At 38.0% G+C, this 20,901-nt stretch overlaps 2 protein-coding genes across 5 annotated transcripts in view; one reads left to right on the top strand and one right to left on the bottom strand.

Moving 5' to 3' along the window:
- The window catches only part of MetRS-m (Methionyl-tRNA synthetase, mitochondrial), a 21,141-nt gene extending 7,684 nt beyond the window's left edge, over positions 1 to 13,457 (bottom strand). Inside the window, exons 1-5 of one of the 3 annotated variants that reach the window (XM_028308223.1) lie at positions 13,126 to 13,457; positions 12,602 to 12,700; positions 11,985 to 12,166; positions 11,242 to 11,361; positions 675 to 783 (exon numbers count right to left, since the gene is read on the bottom strand). In XM_028308223.1, the coding sequence (XP_028164024.1) occupies positions 675 to 783; positions 11,242 to 11,361; positions 11,985 to 12,166; positions 12,602 to 12,700; positions 13,126 to 13,210 (595 nt within the window). In that variant the 5' untranslated portion in view covers positions 13,211 to 13,457. Of the gene's footprint in view, positions 1 to 674; positions 784 to 1,648; positions 1,769 to 2,424; positions 2,607 to 3,495; positions 3,595 to 3,995; positions 4,284 to 11,241; positions 11,362 to 11,984; positions 12,167 to 12,601; positions 12,701 to 13,125 lie in introns of those variants that run through there. The other 2 variants (XM_028308222.1, XM_028308224.1) reach the window with 2 other exon arrangements.
- On the top strand, positions 5,417 to 20,901 carry Nmnat (nicotinamide mononucleotide adenylyltransferase). Of its 2 annotated transcripts, XM_028308226.1 has the most exons (10): positions 5,417 to 5,608; positions 5,797 to 5,908; positions 7,123 to 7,234; positions 8,689 to 8,907; positions 9,698 to 9,799; positions 15,958 to 16,176; positions 17,022 to 17,123; positions 17,882 to 18,042; positions 18,775 to 19,472; positions 20,859 to 20,901. In XM_028308226.1, exons 1-9 carry the CDS (start codon positions 5,533 to 5,535, stop codon positions 19,451 to 19,453), a joined length of 1,782 nt encoding a protein of 593 aa, XP_028164027.1. In that variant the 5' UTR covers positions 5,417 to 5,532; the 3' UTR covers positions 19,454 to 19,472; positions 20,859 to 20,901. The 2 variants fall into 2 exon arrangements, with proteins under 2 accessions (XP_028164027.1, XP_028164026.1); XM_028308225.1 differs by lacking the exons at positions 5,417 to 5,608; positions 5,797 to 5,908; positions 7,123 to 7,234; positions 8,689 to 8,907; positions 9,698 to 9,799 and adding exons at positions 13,792 to 13,958; positions 14,147 to 14,258; positions 15,077 to 15,188 and having other exon boundaries at positions 18,775 to 19,465; positions 20,852 to 20,894.

Here is a 20,901-nt window from a genome sequence, read left to right as displayed (position 1 = left end):
AGCCCTACCAGCAACCTTGATAGTGGTAGGTTATTGCACATAATTAATATCGGAATACAGTATTTGACCACAATCGCACCTGATGTTAAGTGGATTCAGTCTAGGATGGTACATATCTGCCCTGTAAGTGCCTAATCACTTTCGTCTTGAAAAGGCCCGGATTATAGTCTTCGGGAAAGACAGCAGCAGGCTACCAATTCCAAAATATATTATTTGACGCTAACTGTACAAAAGGCAAACTAATGTCATAGGCATTAAGGCATCATCTTCTAACCGTGTTATTCCGATAGAGTGGAATAGGTTCCGTCCACATTTCTATAGGTGTCGAAAAGGTGGCTAAGGAAGAAATATGTAAAATAAACATCAGGCCTCCCCAAACCACGAACTATTTGACGCCGACTTTACAGTTTACAGTCTTTATAAATACAGTGTAAACTCTACCTTACTCTCTACGTATCGTACCTATTATCTGTTGTAAAACAACTTTGGCCAGTAAAAGAAAAGCGTTAGATATGTGTTGACGAAAATGTTTGTGTGATACGTGCGATTGAAAAGGGAGAAAAGAAAGGTTGTTTTTCTTTCTTCACTCCATATAACAATAACTCTCTATAACGATAAAAAAAGATCGGTCCCTTGAGTTACATTATAAAGAGTTTACACTGTATTTATGTTACCTGTACTAAGCCACTCCTTCAGATGCGTTTTGAAGGCGCTGAGACGAAACATGTAGTTTGTCTCTTCTGTCCACTCGACTCTGTGGCCTGACTCCACTGACACTTTTACCTGAGGAAAAACAACTTTATTACAAACGGAAGTAAGTTCAAAATCAGTCGCATTTAATGCACGAAGACAAATACAGTAAATTTTGAGTGAATGGATGTATAATTTTTACCAGAAAAATTCAGTAGCATAGGTCAACTTATTGTAGATGTGTTGTTTATTCTGTATTGTGAAAACAATGTTTTATGTTCTCAGGTGACTTTCACATAACATAGTATTTCCTGTATTTGGTGTTGTTATATGTACACAAAATAGCATAATTTAACCTTGTTTTTAAAGGTCATCATCATCATCATCTCAGCCATAGGACGTCCACTGCTGAACATAAGCCTCCCTCAACGATTTCCAGCCTGCGTCCAGAGCCTTCCTGCTACCATTACGATGTCGTCGGTCCACCTTGTGGGTGGACGTCCCACGCTGCGTTTTCCGGTATGCGGTAAAAGGTCAACTTTTAATTTACAATATGCAAGATTCCAGTACTAAACACGGGCGAATATGGAAACTTTTTCCCGATTTCCACCAGTACAGTTATGGTTTGAGTTAAGGACCTTCTAAAATGATCGTCCAGATACCCTACATTTTATTGCCAGTAAAACTTTAAGCGGTTAGAAAACACGGAAAAATAGATAAAGGCTGGTCCGTGAGCACGTAGAATTTTGTCCAATGACCCCAAGCTACCCATCCTTATCGCTCGCGCGTAACTATGTTGCTGTCGCGCTCGCACACTCACTGCGGGCGCCCGTCGCACAGTCGCAAGGATGGGTAGCTTGGGGTCATTGGACAAAATTCTACGTGCTCACGGACCAGGCTTTAGATGAAGGTGAAAAGAAGTTCACCAGATAGTTTATAATGATGATAAGCTTTATACCTTCTCTCCATTCACAATATCTTCCCTGGTGTGAGCCTCAGGCACGAAAGACTCGTCGTTGACGCTATACCAGCCCGAGTACTTCGCTTTGTATATGTAGTCCTTTTTCATTAGTTTGTTCTGAAATAATGTTAAGGTAGGTTATATTTTATACAGTAGTACTTCAAAGTAAACATTCTGGTACCTTGTATAGTTGAGATAAGAATGGCTTTACAATAGAAATGTATTATACTCTTAGATTAATAATGGCTTTATTAATCTAAGATTGTACTGAAATTAGTTTTTGCAGGACATGCTATAGGAACTTTTTCAGATTTTTTGTAATTGGCTGTAGAAGTTATTGTGTTAACATGCCAATTTAACACAATATCTTTGACAAAGACTAGTTTTGTTGTTATCCAGGGCCTACCAGTGGCTTTAAAACTTTAAAATGACCATGAAGAATTCATGGTCTCATAGTGAGCAGAGACCTTAGTGCCTTTGTTTAGTTTAATTAAAATAACAATTGTTGTTTTTGGATACACTTAACGTTTTATCTTCTTATTAGCATTTGCCCGCGGCTTCACCCGCGTGAAAATTACTTTGTTACAGATCGTCATAAATTATAGCCTATATGTTATTTTGGGTTATAAACAATAATAATACTGTAAAGTTTCAACAAAATCCGTTCAGTAGTTTTTGCGTGAAAGAGTAACAAACATCCTTCCAGACATCCAAACTTTCGCATTTATAATATTAGTAGGATTAATATTCATCATGGACAACAAGTAACTCACCCAAAAGTGCTTAACAGCAACCTTGTGTCTTTTCTCTGTAGTCCTGACATAATCTGTGAAGTCAACGTTGAACTCCTTGAACAGTGTTCGGTATTCGTCAGACGTCTTGGAGCAGTACTCTGGTAGGGGAAGTTTGGCTTTGGCAGCCGCTTGCTGGATCTTGGTTCCATGCTCATCAGTGCCTGGAAGAATGATCTTCAATTATTCTCAACATCAACTATAGCAGTGAACAGCGGACCACTGGTGGTCCCTGGAAGCATTCCAAGTGGTCCACGACGACATCGTAATAAACAAGTGACATGACGTGATGAGTCGAGTCAACACAACGCAAACGACGCACAGTGGGCGAGAAATCGACCTCCCCTTTCATAGGATTTTGAAAAAAAAGTGGTCCCTCACAAGACAAAGGTAAAATGGTCCCTCGTGACTTAAAGGTTAAGAACCACCAAACTATAGTAACACAACCATCTCTTTACTGGCAAATGGAGGATTTGGTCTATGGTGATGATACTACAATGCTCAATTTATGTGATGCTGCATCATTGTCAATTACCTGTATCTCATCTCAACAATGTTTGTTGTGACATCATTAAATTGTAAAGTTATTTATTCTGTTTCCAATTCTGCATAAGGAAAATGTCTAAGGGACTTTTATAATGATTTCATTGATGTAATAAGAAACTCATGCCCGTTTTCACCATCAATACCTAATTTTTAAGTGACCCCTATGGAAACAAAATTCCAGTTATTTTTTTACCATAGGGGTCACTTAAAAATTAGGGACCTATGGTGAAAACGGGCATTAGGCACCCAAATCCATAATATGATTGTTATTAATTAAATTAATTAATTAATTAACTGAGGCCAACATCCTGCAGTGGACATATTATTATTATAAGCTTACTCTGCAGTGGTAGAAATATGTAAATATCTGCAAATCAAATCAAAAATCAAAATTCGTTTATTTGTGGAACATAGCTAAATTACATATTACAGTGTTAAAAATTAAGTAGTCGGTATCACTATCTGCCTACCTTGAAATAAAATCAATGCCTACCACTTATAGCTTACCTGTGCTAAATATAATATTGCAGTCTGGGTTTGTGAGCTTCTCAAACCTCTGGATGGCGTCTGCTACGACTGCTGAGTAGAGGTGACCGAGATGTGGTGCTGGAAAGAAGAATAGAATAGAATACTGTTTATTTGGCACATTTTTTTAAATAATGGATTTAGTTAAAAAAATAAATTTAGTTTATTCAGACACAGATTTACAGAATAAATAATTTAGTTTATTCAGACACAGCTAAATAAACATAAATGACATTGAAATAAGAATGGAAAGTGTAGGTTAAATATTCTCTAAAAATACAAGTTTATATTACTATCTACTACTTGTAAATGGAAACTTCCATGTTTACTAACTAATAAATGTAATAGGAAGGTCTTATTTATTTATACCTAAGTAGTTTTAACGAGCAAGAGAAAATCAGATAAGGTTTATTGATTTGTAAACAAAGTTAATAGCTGAAAGGAAACATTATTTATTATGTCTAGAAACTCGAGTAACTTACCGGCATTCACGTAAAATATAGGGGTAGTCACATAAAAAGGTCTCTTTTGAACAGCAGACGAAAGTAACCGTATGTTTAGCCGCATTTTTGTAAACACAAAGTAGTTTTAAAATTTTAGGTTATGAGTTTATTTTTTTTGTAGATACGTTTTACCACGAAAAGGATGGATACTAATTAGAATTTAACTCGCATTCAAGAGTCTCGCATTTAAAGAAAAGTTAAGTAATTCACTTCAGTCTTTCGCAACGAAATTATAGTACGAAAGACGATCTTTTTTTATGCCTGCTGACTTTGACAGATAAAGAACCGTGCGTTTGACACTGATGACACCACCAACACCTACCATCTGACCATGAAGCTACAGATAAAAATGGAGGCCACACTCCGAATACCTACTTGAAGCACAAACTAAGTATCACTATCTCGCTCTCTGTGGGCAGACTCGCTCTTTCTAAATAAACAAAAAATATAAAATTGCTCAAATTCAATGAAACCAATGTAAAATCTTTATTTCTTGACATAGGTATCATTAAAAATGATAAGTGTAATTACTGGTAAAACGTTTTAGGAAGAAATTACTGTAAAAAATGTGAAAAATGTTTACAATGATCCAATGTCGGAAATCACGAAATAAACACTTACGCGTGGAATCTTATGTCACTTCCAGGACACCACGTACTACCGCAACCACGCACTACAAAATTTTGCACCAATTCTTGTGATAAAACAATGATTATTTCCTGTAAACAATCTCAAACGAAATTAACTGCTTAATAAACAAAATAGTAAACAACCGCCATGATGGGCCGGATTGGGCCGATGTTGCCACATGGTACCGATTACCCAGGAATTGGGATTGTAATTCCCTGATTCGCCAACACATTAAGCCTAAATGGCCGACAATTTTGTGATTTTTTATTTAACTAGGAAATCTTAGTTTCAAATATTAATTATTTATTTGTTTAACTTCTGATTTGGTTAGTGAATTGGCTATTTCGAAGAATTTACAAGGAGATTTAAATCAGAAGATAGCAATACTACAGTTCACACTAAAAAGAGAGGTAGGGCCGCAGAGAGCGAGATAGATATAAGTAGGTATTTGACTCAAGTTTTTGTTCCAACTCTGCCCTCCATTTTTATCTTTAGCTTCATGCATCTGACAGAGGAGGAGGAGATTCCGAGGTTGATCTTTGAGAGGAATCCTAATAGCCTAAAATGAATTTTAAAATAAATTGTAAATAAATAAAATTGTTTGGGTTGGATTGGTAAATCATGTATAGTTAAGATAACAATATCATTTACTATCTTTGCAAAGCAGATTTAAAAAAAAAAAAAAATTCAATGTATAATCCTGCAAAATTCAGAAGACTACGTTTTCTATTCGTTTTAAAGTTGTCAAAACCGTTTATAACATTGTCGTATAATAAATTAATCAATGAACGGGTGTCTGTTGTGATTTCATGTGTCATAAAAATTATTTATCAAAATAAAGTATTATTTATTAGAATAAGCAGTATAGGAGTGTAAATTAGTGATAATGTCTCAAGGAAAAGTTGTTTTGATGGCTTGCGGGAGTTTTAGCCCTCCGACATACATGCATTTACGAATGTTTGGTAAGTTTTTGCCGTCTCATTATTTTACGACTTTCTTAAATTATAGATCATTATTGTACAAGTTCAATCGATAAAACTGTAGTAACAATATTTATCTCTTCCGTGTATGATTTAATAAATGTTGCGTTAATGTTTTCATACGTTTTGCTAAATTGCGCAATATCAAGAATAAAAATCTTTTTTTACAGAAATTGCCCGGGATTACTTGCATTCTTCAGGTTTGGCGAGTGTCGTTGGGGGTATAGTGTCTCCAGTGCACGATGCGTACGGGAAAAAAGATCTAGTTGCAGCACAACACAGGTATAAAAGAATTTTGCACAAACATTGACATTGACCTTAAAATATCTGCATATCCTACTTTAGCTTAGTATTAGCCTTGGTATTTTAATATATCATGATCAAGGATGACCCACAAGATGGTCCGAAGACCTCATAAGGTAGCAGGAATGCACTGGATGCAGGCCACTACCAACGCCAATTTGGAAATAATTTGGGGACGCCTATGTTCAGCAGTGAATGTTCCGTAGCTGAAATGATGATGATCAAGGATGCATTATGCTTTACATGCCTTTGGGAAGTGAAGTCTTTGTGATGTGAAGTTTTATAGAATTTGGTTTAGCTGCTTTTTTAAAGAAGATAATGAGGTTGCTACTTTCATTTGCTGCTGGACTATTTAGTGAATGCAGCCAAAAATTAAGAATATATTTCATTTATTATCTAACAACATAGTAAAGTATCATTAATTAATTCATTTTGTGTGAAGGATTAACTTACAAAATCTATCCTTAGAAACGGTTACCATAGTAGTATTGGTACATGGGAGTGTTTCTATAATATTGTTAGTACAATAGGTAAACTTTAATGTTTATCATCACATAATGTAAATATTCATAGTCTTCACATCTTCACAAAGCATTGTATGTGTTTGCTTAGATGTTATTATCTGTTTGTGTCAATTAAATACAGGTAGGAAGCAAATAGTGATAGGTATTCAGTTAAATGTGGTTTCATTGCCAAACAAGTTTTCATTGATATGAGATTGCTGTTGGTACCTACTTATTTTATTCTTGTTTACATAAGTAGAGTTCTGGTGGGAATTAAATTTGTTTCAAGATAGCAAGCAGACACTCATATGACTGAAATGGCAGATTTTCATCATTAAAACACCATTAAATATCTTGCAAATTAGATATGCACTGCCTAATAGTCTGTATAAGGAGCACATCGGGTAACTACTGTCTCGACCTAGCCCAGGACAGGAGAACGTGGAGCGAGATGGAGGAGGCTTTTGCTCATATACAGGGTGCCACAATTAATAAATTAAAACCATTTTAACGAATAATATTCCACACGACATCACGACAGCACATCAGGCTACCCATTTTTGTTGCAAACTCGCCCCTATTACAACTGCTCAAGAACCCACAGTGGCTACGTTGACGTGCCGTCGTCTGTACCTGTAACTACGTACTGTGAAAAATAAAGCTTTTTTAGTTATTGATCTGATGCCACAGGATAGCCATGTTAAAGCTGGCTCTACGCTCGTCGTCCTGGATCAAGGTGTCGGAGTGGGAGACGCAGCAGGCCGGCTGGACTAGGACCAGGCTGTCCATGCAGTACCACCAGGTGAGATGTAGTAACTGTTGATGGTGGGGTCCCGTACGTAGTGGCGAAGGTCGATTTAGCGAAGTACGTTTTGGCGAAAAACATTCATGGTGGTACGTTGGAGCGAAAGGCTACTGAAGCGAAACACTCGCGGCCGAATAAGTACTTTTGATGACCTAGGTAAAAATGTACGAAATAACATGTATTTTCATGAAATTAAATGTCATTGATCAAAAATAAAATAAAAATTAAGCTCTCCTAGGTCAGCAAAAGTAGGTACTTTTTCGGCCGCGAGTGTTTCGCTTGAGTAGCCTTTCCCTCCAACGTATCACCATGAATGTTTTTCGCCAAAACGTATTTCGCTAAATCTACCTTCGCCTCTATGTACGGGACCCGTTGATGGTGTTATACAGTGTGACGATTTTCTTATTAGTTTTCTGGCACTGTACAAAACATAAATGAGCACCAAAGTCTCCCCCTTTCGGAAGCTAGTCTTTCTCTCTTCCACTGTCTTCTTCTCTTTTCCTCCCTTTTATCTCTTTCTCCCCTCTCTACTCTCACTCTATCAAATCTTATTTATATATCTCTCTTAATAGAGTTTAGTGAAAAACTCTACATTTGGTTTTTGATGCAGTTGCTACATGAGGGTACGCCTAAAAAGTATAATTTTTAGTAAAAAATACTTGCTGAAAAATGATCCTGAACTTTGCTCTGCTGAAAAAACACAAATGATAACGATTTATGATGACAAAACACATCTGCATGTGTCATTTTGATAAAATTGTTTGGACTTGTAAATATGTATTACTTAAATTAATTAACAATATCAAACTGTATCTTATTATCACTTGTTTTGTCAATTTCAATGCCATCCCAGAACGATAATGCGCAGCAGGGGGCGCCTTTATTAGAAAATGTTTAAGACTTGTTTATCACTCTTTCAATATTGTTTGTAAGCCAAAAACAAACTTTCATTCTTATAGCTTCAAAAATGACGGACTGAAGAAACTTTCAACTTCAACCCATTTTTATTCCTTTATGGGGTGAATTCATAAATCAGCTTCCTAGTTCCCAAGGTTTAGGAAATGCGCTGATGAGCTAGTAAGTCAGGTCTACGATGCGTGCCACAATAATATTATCATCGATTTCATTTAAAATCGATAAAATGCCTTGATAAACGACTTTATGGCCCTCATCCTAGGCTAGCAGCAGTTCTTTTTTTTATAAAGATTATTAGCAATTTGTATTGCCCAAATTAATATAATCCCATTAGCCCCTCGTGTTAAGCTAAATAAGCTTGTGTTACGAGTGGGCTCACCACAATAGTCGAGCGGCGGTGGGATTCGAACCCGCGTTCCTCGGATTTCGAGTCGACCACTCCGACCACTTCACCGTTCGGCTATCGTAGCTATCATACTATTTAGCAGGATTATCTTTTTATTTATTCATATTGCAGTGTTGTGTTTTCCTCCCAGGATACCCTCAACGGCTACATATCGTCGCTCTCATCTCTCGACCCGGATCCGCCATCTTGGCTGCCAGACGACGTGCTAAACGTCAACAGCATCGACGAGCCAGATAACTTGATGGACAAGCTACACAACGGGTTGACCAACCGGATCACGATCAAGCTGCTGTGTGGAGCGGACCTTTTGGAGTCGTTCGCTACGCCCGGGCTTTGGTCCGACGAGGATGTGAGTAGAACGGGACTATTCCCACCTCTCTTTCCCACCACTGCAACTCCTGTGTAGCCAGGATCTACAGCTTGACCGCCAATAAAAACCCAACCAGTGAAGGTCAAGTTTGTGTTTGTTGATGTGAGTAGAAGTAGAAGTTACTAATCTTGGTAAATTAGGGAAAATTGTGGGCTGGAAAAGGGGCAGACTTCTCACTCGGTGGACAGACGACCTGGCGAAGATAGCAGGAAGAACATGAATGCGGGCAGCGCAGGACCGGTTGTTGAAGAAATCCTTGGGGGAGGCTTTTGGATATAATCGTTAATTTATAGTTAACTGTCATATTTTTGTGCTATAACAACAATATTAATAAAATTTTCTAGTAAGAGCTGCCTCTCGATCTAAATAACTTGAAAAAATCTGGGGGAGGTGTGAGTGCGAGGAAGAGTCGCATTCCAGCGAGGTGCGTAGTTAACTTAACCGGGTTATACTGCTGGAACAACCTCTTTACCTAATTTATTTATTACTAGCGGTCGCCCGCGACTTCGTACGCGTGGATCCCATTTTACCCCCTTAGGGGTGGAGTTTCGTAAAATCCTTTCTTAGCGGATGCCTACGTCATAACATCTACCTACTACCTCTATGCCTTTCAGCCCGATCCGTCCAGTGGTTCGGGCTGTGCGTTGATAGATCACTATGTCAGTCAGTCAGTCACCTTTGAATATTTAGATTAAGATTATTTATTTATTCTATGTTGTCGGAATCACACGTCAGTGTGTATTCAAACTATTTGCTTGTGTGTCCCCAGCTGGAGACGATAGTGGGGCGGCATGGATTGGTGGTGGTGTCGCGCGCCGGCAGCGACCCCGGCCGCTTCATATACGAGTCCGACATGCTCTACAAACATAGGGTAAGTTTGTGTTTTTAATGAGGGCTATCGTATTTATACTTAACAGTTGGCACCACTGGCGATTGACAGGACCTTACTCTACAGTGGCGCCATCTTGATGAGTGCAAATGCGATAGTCCTCCTACCACTTTAGCGCTCACAAGTTGGTGCCACTGTCTTCGCCACTAGCAAGTGACAAGACCTTACTCAACAGTGGAGCCAACTGGTGAGCGCAAAAACGATAGCCCTCATTGTATTATGTTCTAGCTTTTGCCCGCGGCTTCACCCGCGTGAAATTTAGTTTACAATATAAACAATAATATTGTAAATTTTCATCAAAATCCGTTCAGTAGTTTTTGGTTAAAAGAGTATCAAACATCCAGACATCCATACAAACTTTTGCATTTATAATATTAGTAGGATAGTAGGCAGATGCTTAAGATCCCAAGGTGTTTAGTATGATGTGTTGTAAGTTGATTCCCATCTCCCCAGACAGTTGATATTATTTTGTTTGTAACATCATGTAATCAGCCCTTAAGTAAGTAAGGTACTCATCTCGTTTGCTTATAAGCTGTAGAGTATCTTTCATAGTTCAGTTTTCTTTGCAATTATTTGGATTGAAATCCACAAATTTTTGGCTAAAATAAGATCCCAGTGCTTTGTAAGCGGTTTCTGCCCCCTATTGGTTCTCATGTTTTAAAGTCATAATTTGTGTTTGCTTAATGGTTGTCCATTTAAGCACTATCCGAAAGTTTCTGGAGCTTTTAAAACGAAAAGGCTCATCAATCATCTAATTCCAATTACAGAACAACGTTACCCTAGTAACGAACTACATAGCCAACGAAGTCAGCTCGACGGTCATCCGCCGCCTGGTCCGCCGAGGGGAAAGCGCCAAGTACTTGACTGACGATGGTGTTCTTGGCTACGTACGTCGACACAGTCTTTATGGAGCCACACCGCATGACACGTGAGTCTAATAGTGTTGTAGCGAGCTCGGGACCGGTGGCCAAGTGCCAAGTTTCAGAACGACGACGGAGTTCTTGGCTACGTACGTCGCCACAGACTATATGGAGCCACGCCGCATGACACGTGAGTCAGACAGTGTTATAGGACACGTGGCCAAGTGCCAAGTATTTGACTGATGACGGAGTTCTTGGCTACGTACGTCGCCACAGCCTATATGGTGCCACACCGCATGACACGTGAGTAATAGTGTTGTAGCGAGCGCAGGAATTGTGGCCAAGTGCCAAGTCTCAATATCATTATCATCAGGTCATTTAGTCTTGCACGAGGATGACCCGAATGACACGTAAGTCCCTGACGTAGTGTTGTAACGAACCCAGGACTCGCGGCCAAGTGCCAAGTATTTGACTGATGACGGAGTATTAGACTACGTANCAAGGTATAGATAGATTTCGGTGATAAGAAGTTCTCCAGATACTTCATAATGATGATGAGCCTACCTTCTCTCCATTCACAATATCTTCCCTGGTGTGAGCCTCAGGCACGAAAGACTCGTCGTTGACGCTATACCAGCCCGAGTACTTCGCTTTGTATATGTAGTCCTTTCTCATTAGTTTGTTCTGAAATAATGTTAAGGTAGGTTATATTTTATACAGTAGTACTTCAAAGTAAACATTCTGGTACCTTGTATAGTTGAGATAAGAATGGCTTTACAATAGAAATGTATTGTACTGTTAGATTAATAAAGGCTTTGTTAATCTAAGATTGTACTGAAATTACTGTTTTTGCAGGACATGCAATATGAACTTTTTCAGATTTTTTGTGATTGGCTGTAGAAGATATTGTGTTAACATGCCAATTTAACACAATATCTTTGACAAAGACTAGTTTTGTTGTTATCCATGATCTCATAGTGAGTAGAGACCTTAGTGCCTTTGTTTAGTTTGATTAAAATAACAATTGGTATTTTTGGACACAATTAACGTTTTATCTTCTTACTAGCATGCATTGCCCGCGGCTTCACCCGCGTGAAAATTACTTTGTCACAGATCGTCATAAATTATAGCCTATACATATGTATGTATGTTATTCTGGGTAATAAACAATAATACTGTAAAGTTTCAACAAAATCCGTTCAGTAGTTTTTGCGTGAAAGAGTAACAAACATCCAGCCAGACATCCAAACTTTCGCATTTATAATATTAGTAGGATTGATATTCATCATGGACAACAAGTAACTCACCCAAAAGTGCTTAACAGCAACCTTGTGTCTTTTCTCTGTAGTCCTGACATAATCTGTGAAGTCAACGTTGAACTCCTTGAACAGTGTTCGGTATTCGTCAGATGTCTTGGAGCAGTACTCTGGTAGGGGAAGTTTGGCTTTGGCAGCTGCTTGCTGGATCTTGGTTCCATGCTCGTCAGTGCCTGGAAGGATTATTTTATTTAAGTTCTATTACGCTCAACAGCAGGTTATTATCAACTATAGTAACACTACCTTCTTCAATTTACTGGCAAATGGAGGATTTGACTATGGTGATGATGGTACTACAATGCTCAATCTATGTGATGCTGCACCATTGTCAATTTCCTTTATCTCATCTCAACAATGTTTGTTAGATTGTAAAGTTATTTATTCTGTTTGAGGAAATGTCAATATCCAATTCTGCATAAGGAAAATCTCTAAGGGATATTTATAATGATTTCATTGATGTGATAAGAAACTTAGGCACCCAAATCCATAATTAACTCAGGCCTACATCATGCAGTGGACATATTATTATTAAAAGCTTACTCTGCAGTGGTAGAAATATGTAAATATCTGCCTACCTGGAATAAAACCAATGTCTACTTTATCCTTACCTGTACTAAATATAATATTGCAGTCTGGGTTTGTGAGCTTCTCAAACCTCTGAATGGCGTCTGCTACGACTGCTGAGTAAAGGTGACCGAGATGTGGTGCTGGAAGTAAGAATAGATTATTTGACACATTTTTTTTAACTTCAATGAAAAAAAAAAGAAAAAACAACTGGGTCAGGGATGTTTAATAATGGATTTAGTTAGCAAAATAAATAATTTAGTTTATTCAGACATAGATCCATTCTTTATTTAAATAAATGATATTGAAATTAGAATGGAAAGAATGGTTAGTGTAGATTTCATATTCATAAAAATACCAGTTTATATTACTATCTACTACTTTAAAATGGAAATTTCCATGTTTATTAACTAAGAAATGTAATAGGAAGGTCTTGTTTATTTATACCTAAGAATAAGTATAGTACTAACGAGCGAGAGAAAATCAGATAAGGTTTATTGATTTGTAAACAAAGTTAATAGCTGAAAGGAAACATTATTTATTATGTCTAGAAACTCGAGTAACTTACCGGCATTCACGTAAAATATAGGGGTAGTCACATAAAAAGGTCTCTTTTGAACAGCAGACGAAAGTAACCGTATGTTTAGCCGCATTTTTGTAAACACAAAGTAGTTTAAAATTTTAGGTTATGAGTTAATTTTTTTTTAGATACGTTTTACCACGAAAAGGATTAATACTAATTAGAATTTAACTCGCATTCAAGAGTCTCGCATTTAAAGAAAAGTTAAGTAATTCACTTCAGTCTTTCGCAACGAAAATATAGTACGAAAGACGATCTTTTTTTTATGCCTGCTGACTTTGACAGATGAAGAACCGTGCGTTTGACACTGACTGATGACACCACCAACACCACAACCAACACCAACCATCTAACCATCTGACAGAGGAGGAGGACATTCCGAGGTTGATCTCTGAGAGGAATCCTAATAGCCTAAAATGAATTTTAAAATAAATTGTAAATAATTAAAATTGTTTGGGTTGGTTTGGTATTATAAATCATGTATAGTTATGATAACAATATCATTTACTATCTTTGCAAAGCAGATTAAAAAAAAAAACAAGATTTTCAATCTATAATCCTGCAAAATTCAGAAGACTACGTTCTCTATTCGTTTTAAAGTTGTCAAAACCGTTTATAACATTGTCGTATAATAAATTAATCAATGAACGGGTGTCTGTTGTGATTACATGTGTCATAAAAATTATTTATCAAAATAAAGTATTATTTATTAGAATAAGCAGTATAGGAGTGTAAATTAGTGATAATGTCTCAAGGAAAAGTTGTTTTGATGGCTTGCGGGAGTTTTAGCCCTCCGACATACATGCATTTACGAATGTTTGGTAAGTTTTTGCCGTCTCATTATTTTACGACTTTCTTAAATTATAGATCATTCTTGTACAAGTTCAATCGATAAAACTGTAGTAACAATATTTATCTCTTCCGTGTATGATTTAATAAATGTTGCGTTAATGTTTTCATACGTTTTGCTAAATTGCGCAATATCAAAAATAAAAATCTTTTTTTACAGAGATTGCTCGGGATTATTTGCATTCTTCAGGTTTGGCGAGTGTCGTTGGAGGTATAGTGTCTCCAGTGCACGATGCGTACGGGAAAAAAGATTTAGTTGCAGCACAACACAGGTATAAAAGAATTTTGCACAAACATTGACATTGACATTAAAATATTTTCTTAACCTACTTTAGCTTAGTGTTAGCCTTGGTATTTTGATATATAAATAAATAAATAAGGAAGCAGGCAGTAGCAGGAAGGCGCTGGATGCAGGCCGCTACCAACTGGGCAATCTGGAAATCATTGGAGAAGGCCTATGTTCAGCAGTGGACATTTTGTGGCTGAAATGATGATGATCAAGGATGCATTAAGCTTTAGATGCCTTTGGGAAGTGAAGTCTTTGTGATGTGAAGTTTGATAGAATTTGGTTTAGCTACTATTTTAGAGATGATGGTTGATGTTTGCTACTTTGATTTGCTGCTGGACTATTTATCAAATGCAGCCATAACTTAAGATTTACCTTATTTAACAACATTATAGTAAAGTATCATCAATTAATTAATCAATTCATTTCTGTCAAGGATTAACTCACAAAAACAATTCTCAGAAACTTATTAAAAGTTTCTATTATTAATAGTATTGGAACAACTGGGAGTACTTTATTGATAGTACAATAGGTAAACATGTAAAATTATGTAAATATACAGTCTTTACAGCATCATATGTAATTATAAACAGTACTAGATATTATGATCTGTTTGTGTTAATTAAATACAGACAGGAAGGTAAGTAAATAGTGGGTTAAATGTGGGTGGTTACCATTTGCATTGCACCTATGGATATTTATTATATCGCAAGGGTACATCAGTTAATAAAAGCAAATATTGTGTTACTAACATTTTTAACATACTGACTGAGAAAAGACTTATTTATTGATCTGATGCCGCAGGATAGCCATGTTAAAGCTGGCTCTACGCTCGTCGTCCTGGATCAAGGTGTCGGAGTGGGAGACGCAGCAGTCCGGCTGGACCAGGACCAGGCTGTCCATGCAGTACCACCAGGTGAGCTGTACAGTTGATTTTATACAGTACTATAGCGGCCGCTATAGTTAAACTTGGCGGCGCACTGTGGCAGACGAGGCGAAGAAGATCGGCAAGACTTGGAGCGAGATCAAACGCGAAGCTCAAGACCGAACGCGATGGAGGACTGTTGTGGACGCCCTCTGCCCCATCTAGGGGACATAGGACCATAAGTCAAGTCAAGTCAAGTCATAGCGGCCGCTTAACAACTCCCGTTTTACCCCCTTAGGGGTTGAATTTTAAAAAACTTTTCTTACGCATAACTTTTCTGGCACAATACAAAAAATTTGGGCACCAAAGTCATCCCCTTTGAAGGCTTATGTCTTTCTTTCACTCCTCTTCCCTTAAACTTATGGGTGAATTCGTAAATCAGCTTCCTAGTTCCAAAGGTTTAGGAAATGCGCTGATGAGCTAGTAATAAGTCAGGTCTAGACTCTAAGATGCGTGCCACAATAATATTATCATCGATTAAAATATTAAGACACGGGTCTTAACGCGACGTTTATTAATGAGTTACATTATGTACTCACGGCTTGACGTTTCGGCTACGATGCTAACGTCTCGTTAAGACCCGTGTCTTAATATTTTAATTGAAATGGAACGCGAAAGTTTAAAATCTTATATTACCATCGATTTTATTTAAAATCAATAAAATGCCACGATAAACGACTTTATGGCGCCCATCCTAGGCTAGCAGTAGCAGGATTATCTTTTCATCTATTGATATTGCAGTGTTGTGTTTTCCTCCCAGGATACCCTCAACGGCTACATATCATCGCTCTCATCTCTCGACCCAGACCCGCCATCTTGGCTGCCAGATGACGTGCTAAACGTCAACAGCATCGACGAGCCGGATAACCTGATGGACAAGCTACACAACGGGTTGACCAACCGGATCACGATCAAGCTGCTGTGTGGAGCGGACCTTTTGGAGTCGTTCGCTACGCCCGGGCTTTGGTCCGACGAAGATGTGAGTAGAAGTAAAAGTCCTTCTTACCTAAGTCTGTCGCCATAACAACAATGTTAACAGCATTGTTGTGTTCCGGCAGTTAGAGGTAAGATAGCCAGTTCCTCCGTGGTTGAGGATTCCGAGTGAAGCTCGCTTCCACCTTCGGCCTGATCATCACTTGCCATTAGGTGAGATACAGGCCAAGAGCTACCTCGTTGTGGATAAAAAAAAGTAATAAACTTGGTAAATTAGGGAAAATTGTCGGCTGGAAAATGGGCAGGATTCCCACGACAGACGATCTGGCGAAGATAGGGGAAAGAACCTGGATGCGAGCAGCGCAGGACGGGTCGTTATGGAAATCCTTGGGGGAGGCTTAATCGTTAATTTATAGTTAACCGTCATATTTTTGTGCTATAACACAACAATATTAATAACATTTTCTAGTAAGAGTTGCCTCTCGATCTAAATAACTTGAAAAAATCTGGGGGAGGTGTGCGGGGAAGAGTCGCATTCCAGCGAGGTGCGTAGTTAACTTAACCGGGTTATACTGCAGGAACAACCTCTTTACCTAATTTATTTATTACTAGCGGCCGCCCGCGACTTCGTACGCGTGGATCCCATTTTACCCCCTTAGGGGTGGAGTTTCGTAAAATCCTTTCTTAGCGGATGCCTACGTCATAACATCTACCTACTACCTCTATGCCTTTCAGCCCGATCCGTCCAGTGGTTTGGGCTGTGCGTTGATAGATCACTATGTCAGTCAGTCAGTCAGTCACCTTAGAATATTTAGATGATTATTTATTTATTCTATGTTGTCGGAATCACACGTCAGTGTGTATTCAATGTATTTGCTTGTGTGTCCCCAGCTGGAGACGATAGTGGGTCGGCATGGATTGGTGGTGGTGTCGCGCGCCGGCAGCGACCCCGGCCGGTTCATATACGAGTCCGACATGCTCTACAAACACAGGGTAAGTTATTATAAATTGTATTATGTATAAAGTACGGCCAACGAGAAGCGATACCAAATGTAAACAAACCCAATGTCATGGGTGAATCCGTCTGACTTTGACATATTTTGGCGGGAGAACGAGACATTACGACAAATACTCAAGATGGAAAGAGACAGAATATATTGTCAACTCGACAGTCGTATCGACCTTTTGTATCGCTGCTAGTTGGCCGTACTTTAGACGAAAAATCGCCCCTTTTACAACTGCAGAAGATCCCATAGTGTTTAGTATGATGTGTTGTATTCGGCAAATCTTGTGTTTCGGGGCCGATCCACGCAGCTGTCAGTTGATTCCCATCTCCCTAGACAGTTGATATTATTTTGTTTGTAACATCATGTAATCAGCCCTTACATACAGCTTATAAGCAAATGAGATGAGTACCTTTCGTAGTTCAGTCTTTTCTTTGCAATTATTTTGGCGAAGATAAAATCTCGCTGCTTTGTTCTATGGTTTCTGCCCCCAATTTTATTGGTTCCGTGTTTTGAAGTTTGTTTAAATGAATTCTTGATTTGTAGTTTGTTTAATGGTTGTTTGTCTATTTAACCCTTAACGAGGCCTAAAAAGCCATTGGTTTTCAACCGTATCTTCACAGCATAAAGTTCAAATTGATGTGGGCTCTGTGGATACCATAGCTTAGGGGTTAAGCAACATCCGAAAGTTTCTAGAGCTTATAGTGGTGACAAAGAGACTCACAGATCACATAATTCCAATTACAGAATAACGTTACCCTAGTGACGAACTACATAGCCAACGAAGTGAGCTCGACGGTCATCCGCCGTCTAGTCCGCCGCGGGGAAAGCGCCAAGTACTTGACCGACGACGGTGTTCTTGGCTACGTACGTCGACACAGTCTATATGGAGCCACACCGCATGACACGTGAGTAATAGTGTTGTAGCGAGCGCAGGAATGGTGGCCAAGTGCCAAGTATTTGACAGACGATGGTGTTCTTGGCTACGTACGTCGACACAGTCTTTATGGTGCCACACCGCATGACACGTGAGTAATAGTGTTGTAGCGAGCGCAGGAATTGTGGCCAAGTGCCAAGTCTCAATATCATTATCATCAGGTCATTTAGTCTTGCACGAGGATGACCCGAATGTCACGTAAGTCCCTGACGTAGTGTTGTAATGAGTCCAGGACTCGCGGCCAAGTGCCAAGTATTTCACTGACGACGGAGTATTAGACTACGTGNACTACGTACGTCGTCATAGCCTGTATGGAGTCACGCCGCATGATACGTGAGTCCCTTGCGTAGTGTTGTAGCGAGCCCGGGACCCACGGCCAAGTGCTTGACCGGTGACAGTTCGGGCCGCGGCCAAGTGCCAAGTCTCAACATCACTATAATTAAGTAATTTAGTCTCTACTGCACTACACGAGGAAACCATCGGTAATGTTATTATTTTGGTCATCAATATACTATACAGAATTTCCCAAACATTCCTTTAAGCATTGATAGTTAATTATTTCTTACTTCTGTACATAACTTAAGTATCTTATCCTACCATTAATAATACTATTTTCTATATAAGTAAATCATTAACTAACTATATAATTTACACAGTGACAATAACTAACCAAGATTATCTCCCACACGCTGCATGGATTCAGTGAGTACAACCTAATCAACGATCTACTCGCGAAATACGACAAGCGGTCGCCTCAAGACGTTCTAATGGCCTCCCCCGAAGAAACCAGCTTCAAAAACATCTTAATATCCATCCGTGATAAACCAACTATAGTCGACGAAACGATCACAGTCAAAAGGGCTCGGAAGACCAACTTCCTCATGCCCAACTCCCACACAGATTCAGTCAGCCCAGTATTAGATACTATAAAACCCAAAATGGCGTACATCGACAAAGTTCCCGCGAGCTATGTGCCAGGGAAAGCTGTCAAAATCGTCAGCGATGCTACACAACACGCTATCAAGGACGAAAAGGTAAGTTTAGAGCCAACTTATAGGTCTTTAGACAGCTATCTGTCAAAGGACGACGCTGATTTTGACATTTACAAACGTCGAGTCAGCGAAAGCAACGTGGAAAAAAATTTAAACATCGATAACGTTATCAAGAAGCGATGCTCATCAACAATAAGAAAACTGCGGCCAGAAGATATGAAAAAGAGTAAATCTGAAGTGAGTAAACTATGCGATAAGGTAAAGAGCATCAAACTTAAAGATAGAGACTCGGGTAGAAATTACAAAACTAGGAGTTGCAATGATATTGTAAGGTTGATTCTCACTAAACACGGCATTCATGTCATAAGTGATACTGAAGCTATTGTTTAGACGTAGCTGAGCATAGTAACTGATTTTTGTTGATGGACGAAGTTAATATTTAGAGTTACAGGTTAACTTTTAGACTTAGTTAACTTTAAACATTGTTAACTCTTGTTAATTTCTGTGTGCCAAAAGGACGAAAGACGACGACGAAATGTTTAACAATGTTTACTTTTTTATTATTAATGAATGAAGTTTTTATTTATTTAACAGTGTTCAGCCATATTTTATATTAAAGTACCTACTGAGTATTTTGAGTCTTGTCAAAGTAATAATTATCTCTCGTTTAATGTAGTATTTAATACTCTATCTAATATTAACAGTATTTAAAAAGAGACTTAAAAATTAATAAATAACAAAATAAAATATTTACTCACTTAAAATTCCTTTTCTAATATCTTGGTAAAATTACTCGAGGTGTCTTCAAATCAAACTGCCACAATTTTATATTAATTAAAAATAATATAAAAACATACAATTCATAACTTATATTGCTTTAAATAAAAAAATGGCGATTAACACATCGTTCCTATATTCGATAAAAACTAAGGAACAGTAATTATATTCGACATATTCGTAAACGAGAAACGTATGTATCGATGATACATAGTTCACTTTAATATGCTCATGTAACGTATACAATCATTTTTAGCCGTACATAATGTGTATTGGTATCAGTATTTGTCAATTAGATTACAATATCTAAGTGGAATTTATTAAACATACTACCTAATTGCATTAAAAAAATGGCCTGTTAACCATAAAAAGTTTAAAAAAAATGTTATAGTTAGCTTAGCTAATAATTGCTCTATCCTTATTCGTCAAATGTTGCTTTCACTAAGATAAAAAGAGACAAACAGTTTTTTTTTACTTTAAAACTGTGTTTGAAGATCTAAAACAAATAATAAGAAATGTAAATAACAATGCGAATTACTATGAATGTCAATAATTTAACCTTTCAATGTTTAACTAATTAATTATACTCATAGTATTTGTAATAAAAAAGAAAATCTAAAAAAAATAATTAAAATTCGTACAACCGAATAACCTAGCGTTAAAGTTTTGTATGTAATATGAAACATAAATGTAGCCAATTTAAAATTCCAAATATTTAACCAGTATTAGTGTATTCGGTTACAGTTGGTCGGTAAAAATATGGATCCCACCAAAAACATTCTGTAAAAAACTAGCCAAGTCTCGATGGAGCTGCTTGTTTATCTCTAAAAAGTAATGAAATCTAGACAAAGTCGTGCCAAGTCTATGGTTCCTTACTGCGATTTCTTTATTAATATAGTTAATGTTGTGTGACTTGGCCGTTGAAGGGTACAAAACCAGGTGCTCCATGACACCATTGCACCAATCTATCGCCAGAACCGCTACCCATTGACAATGGAAAATTTCCACTTNATAGTAAAGCCTTGATCACACGTACCGAGTAAACGGGCGAGACAGTAAAA

This window comes from Ostrinia furnacalis, unplaced genomic scaffold (genome assembly GCF_004193835.3).
Source record: "Ostrinia furnacalis isolate ACB-3 unplaced genomic scaffold, ASM419383v2 OfSCF2396, whole genome shotgun sequence".
Classification (NCBI taxonomy): Eukaryota; Metazoa; Arthropoda; class Insecta; order Lepidoptera; family Crambidae; genus Ostrinia; species Ostrinia furnacalis.
The sequence above is the reverse complement of the archived record's forward strand: the minus strand, read 5'-3'. Positions and strand labels throughout refer to the sequence as shown.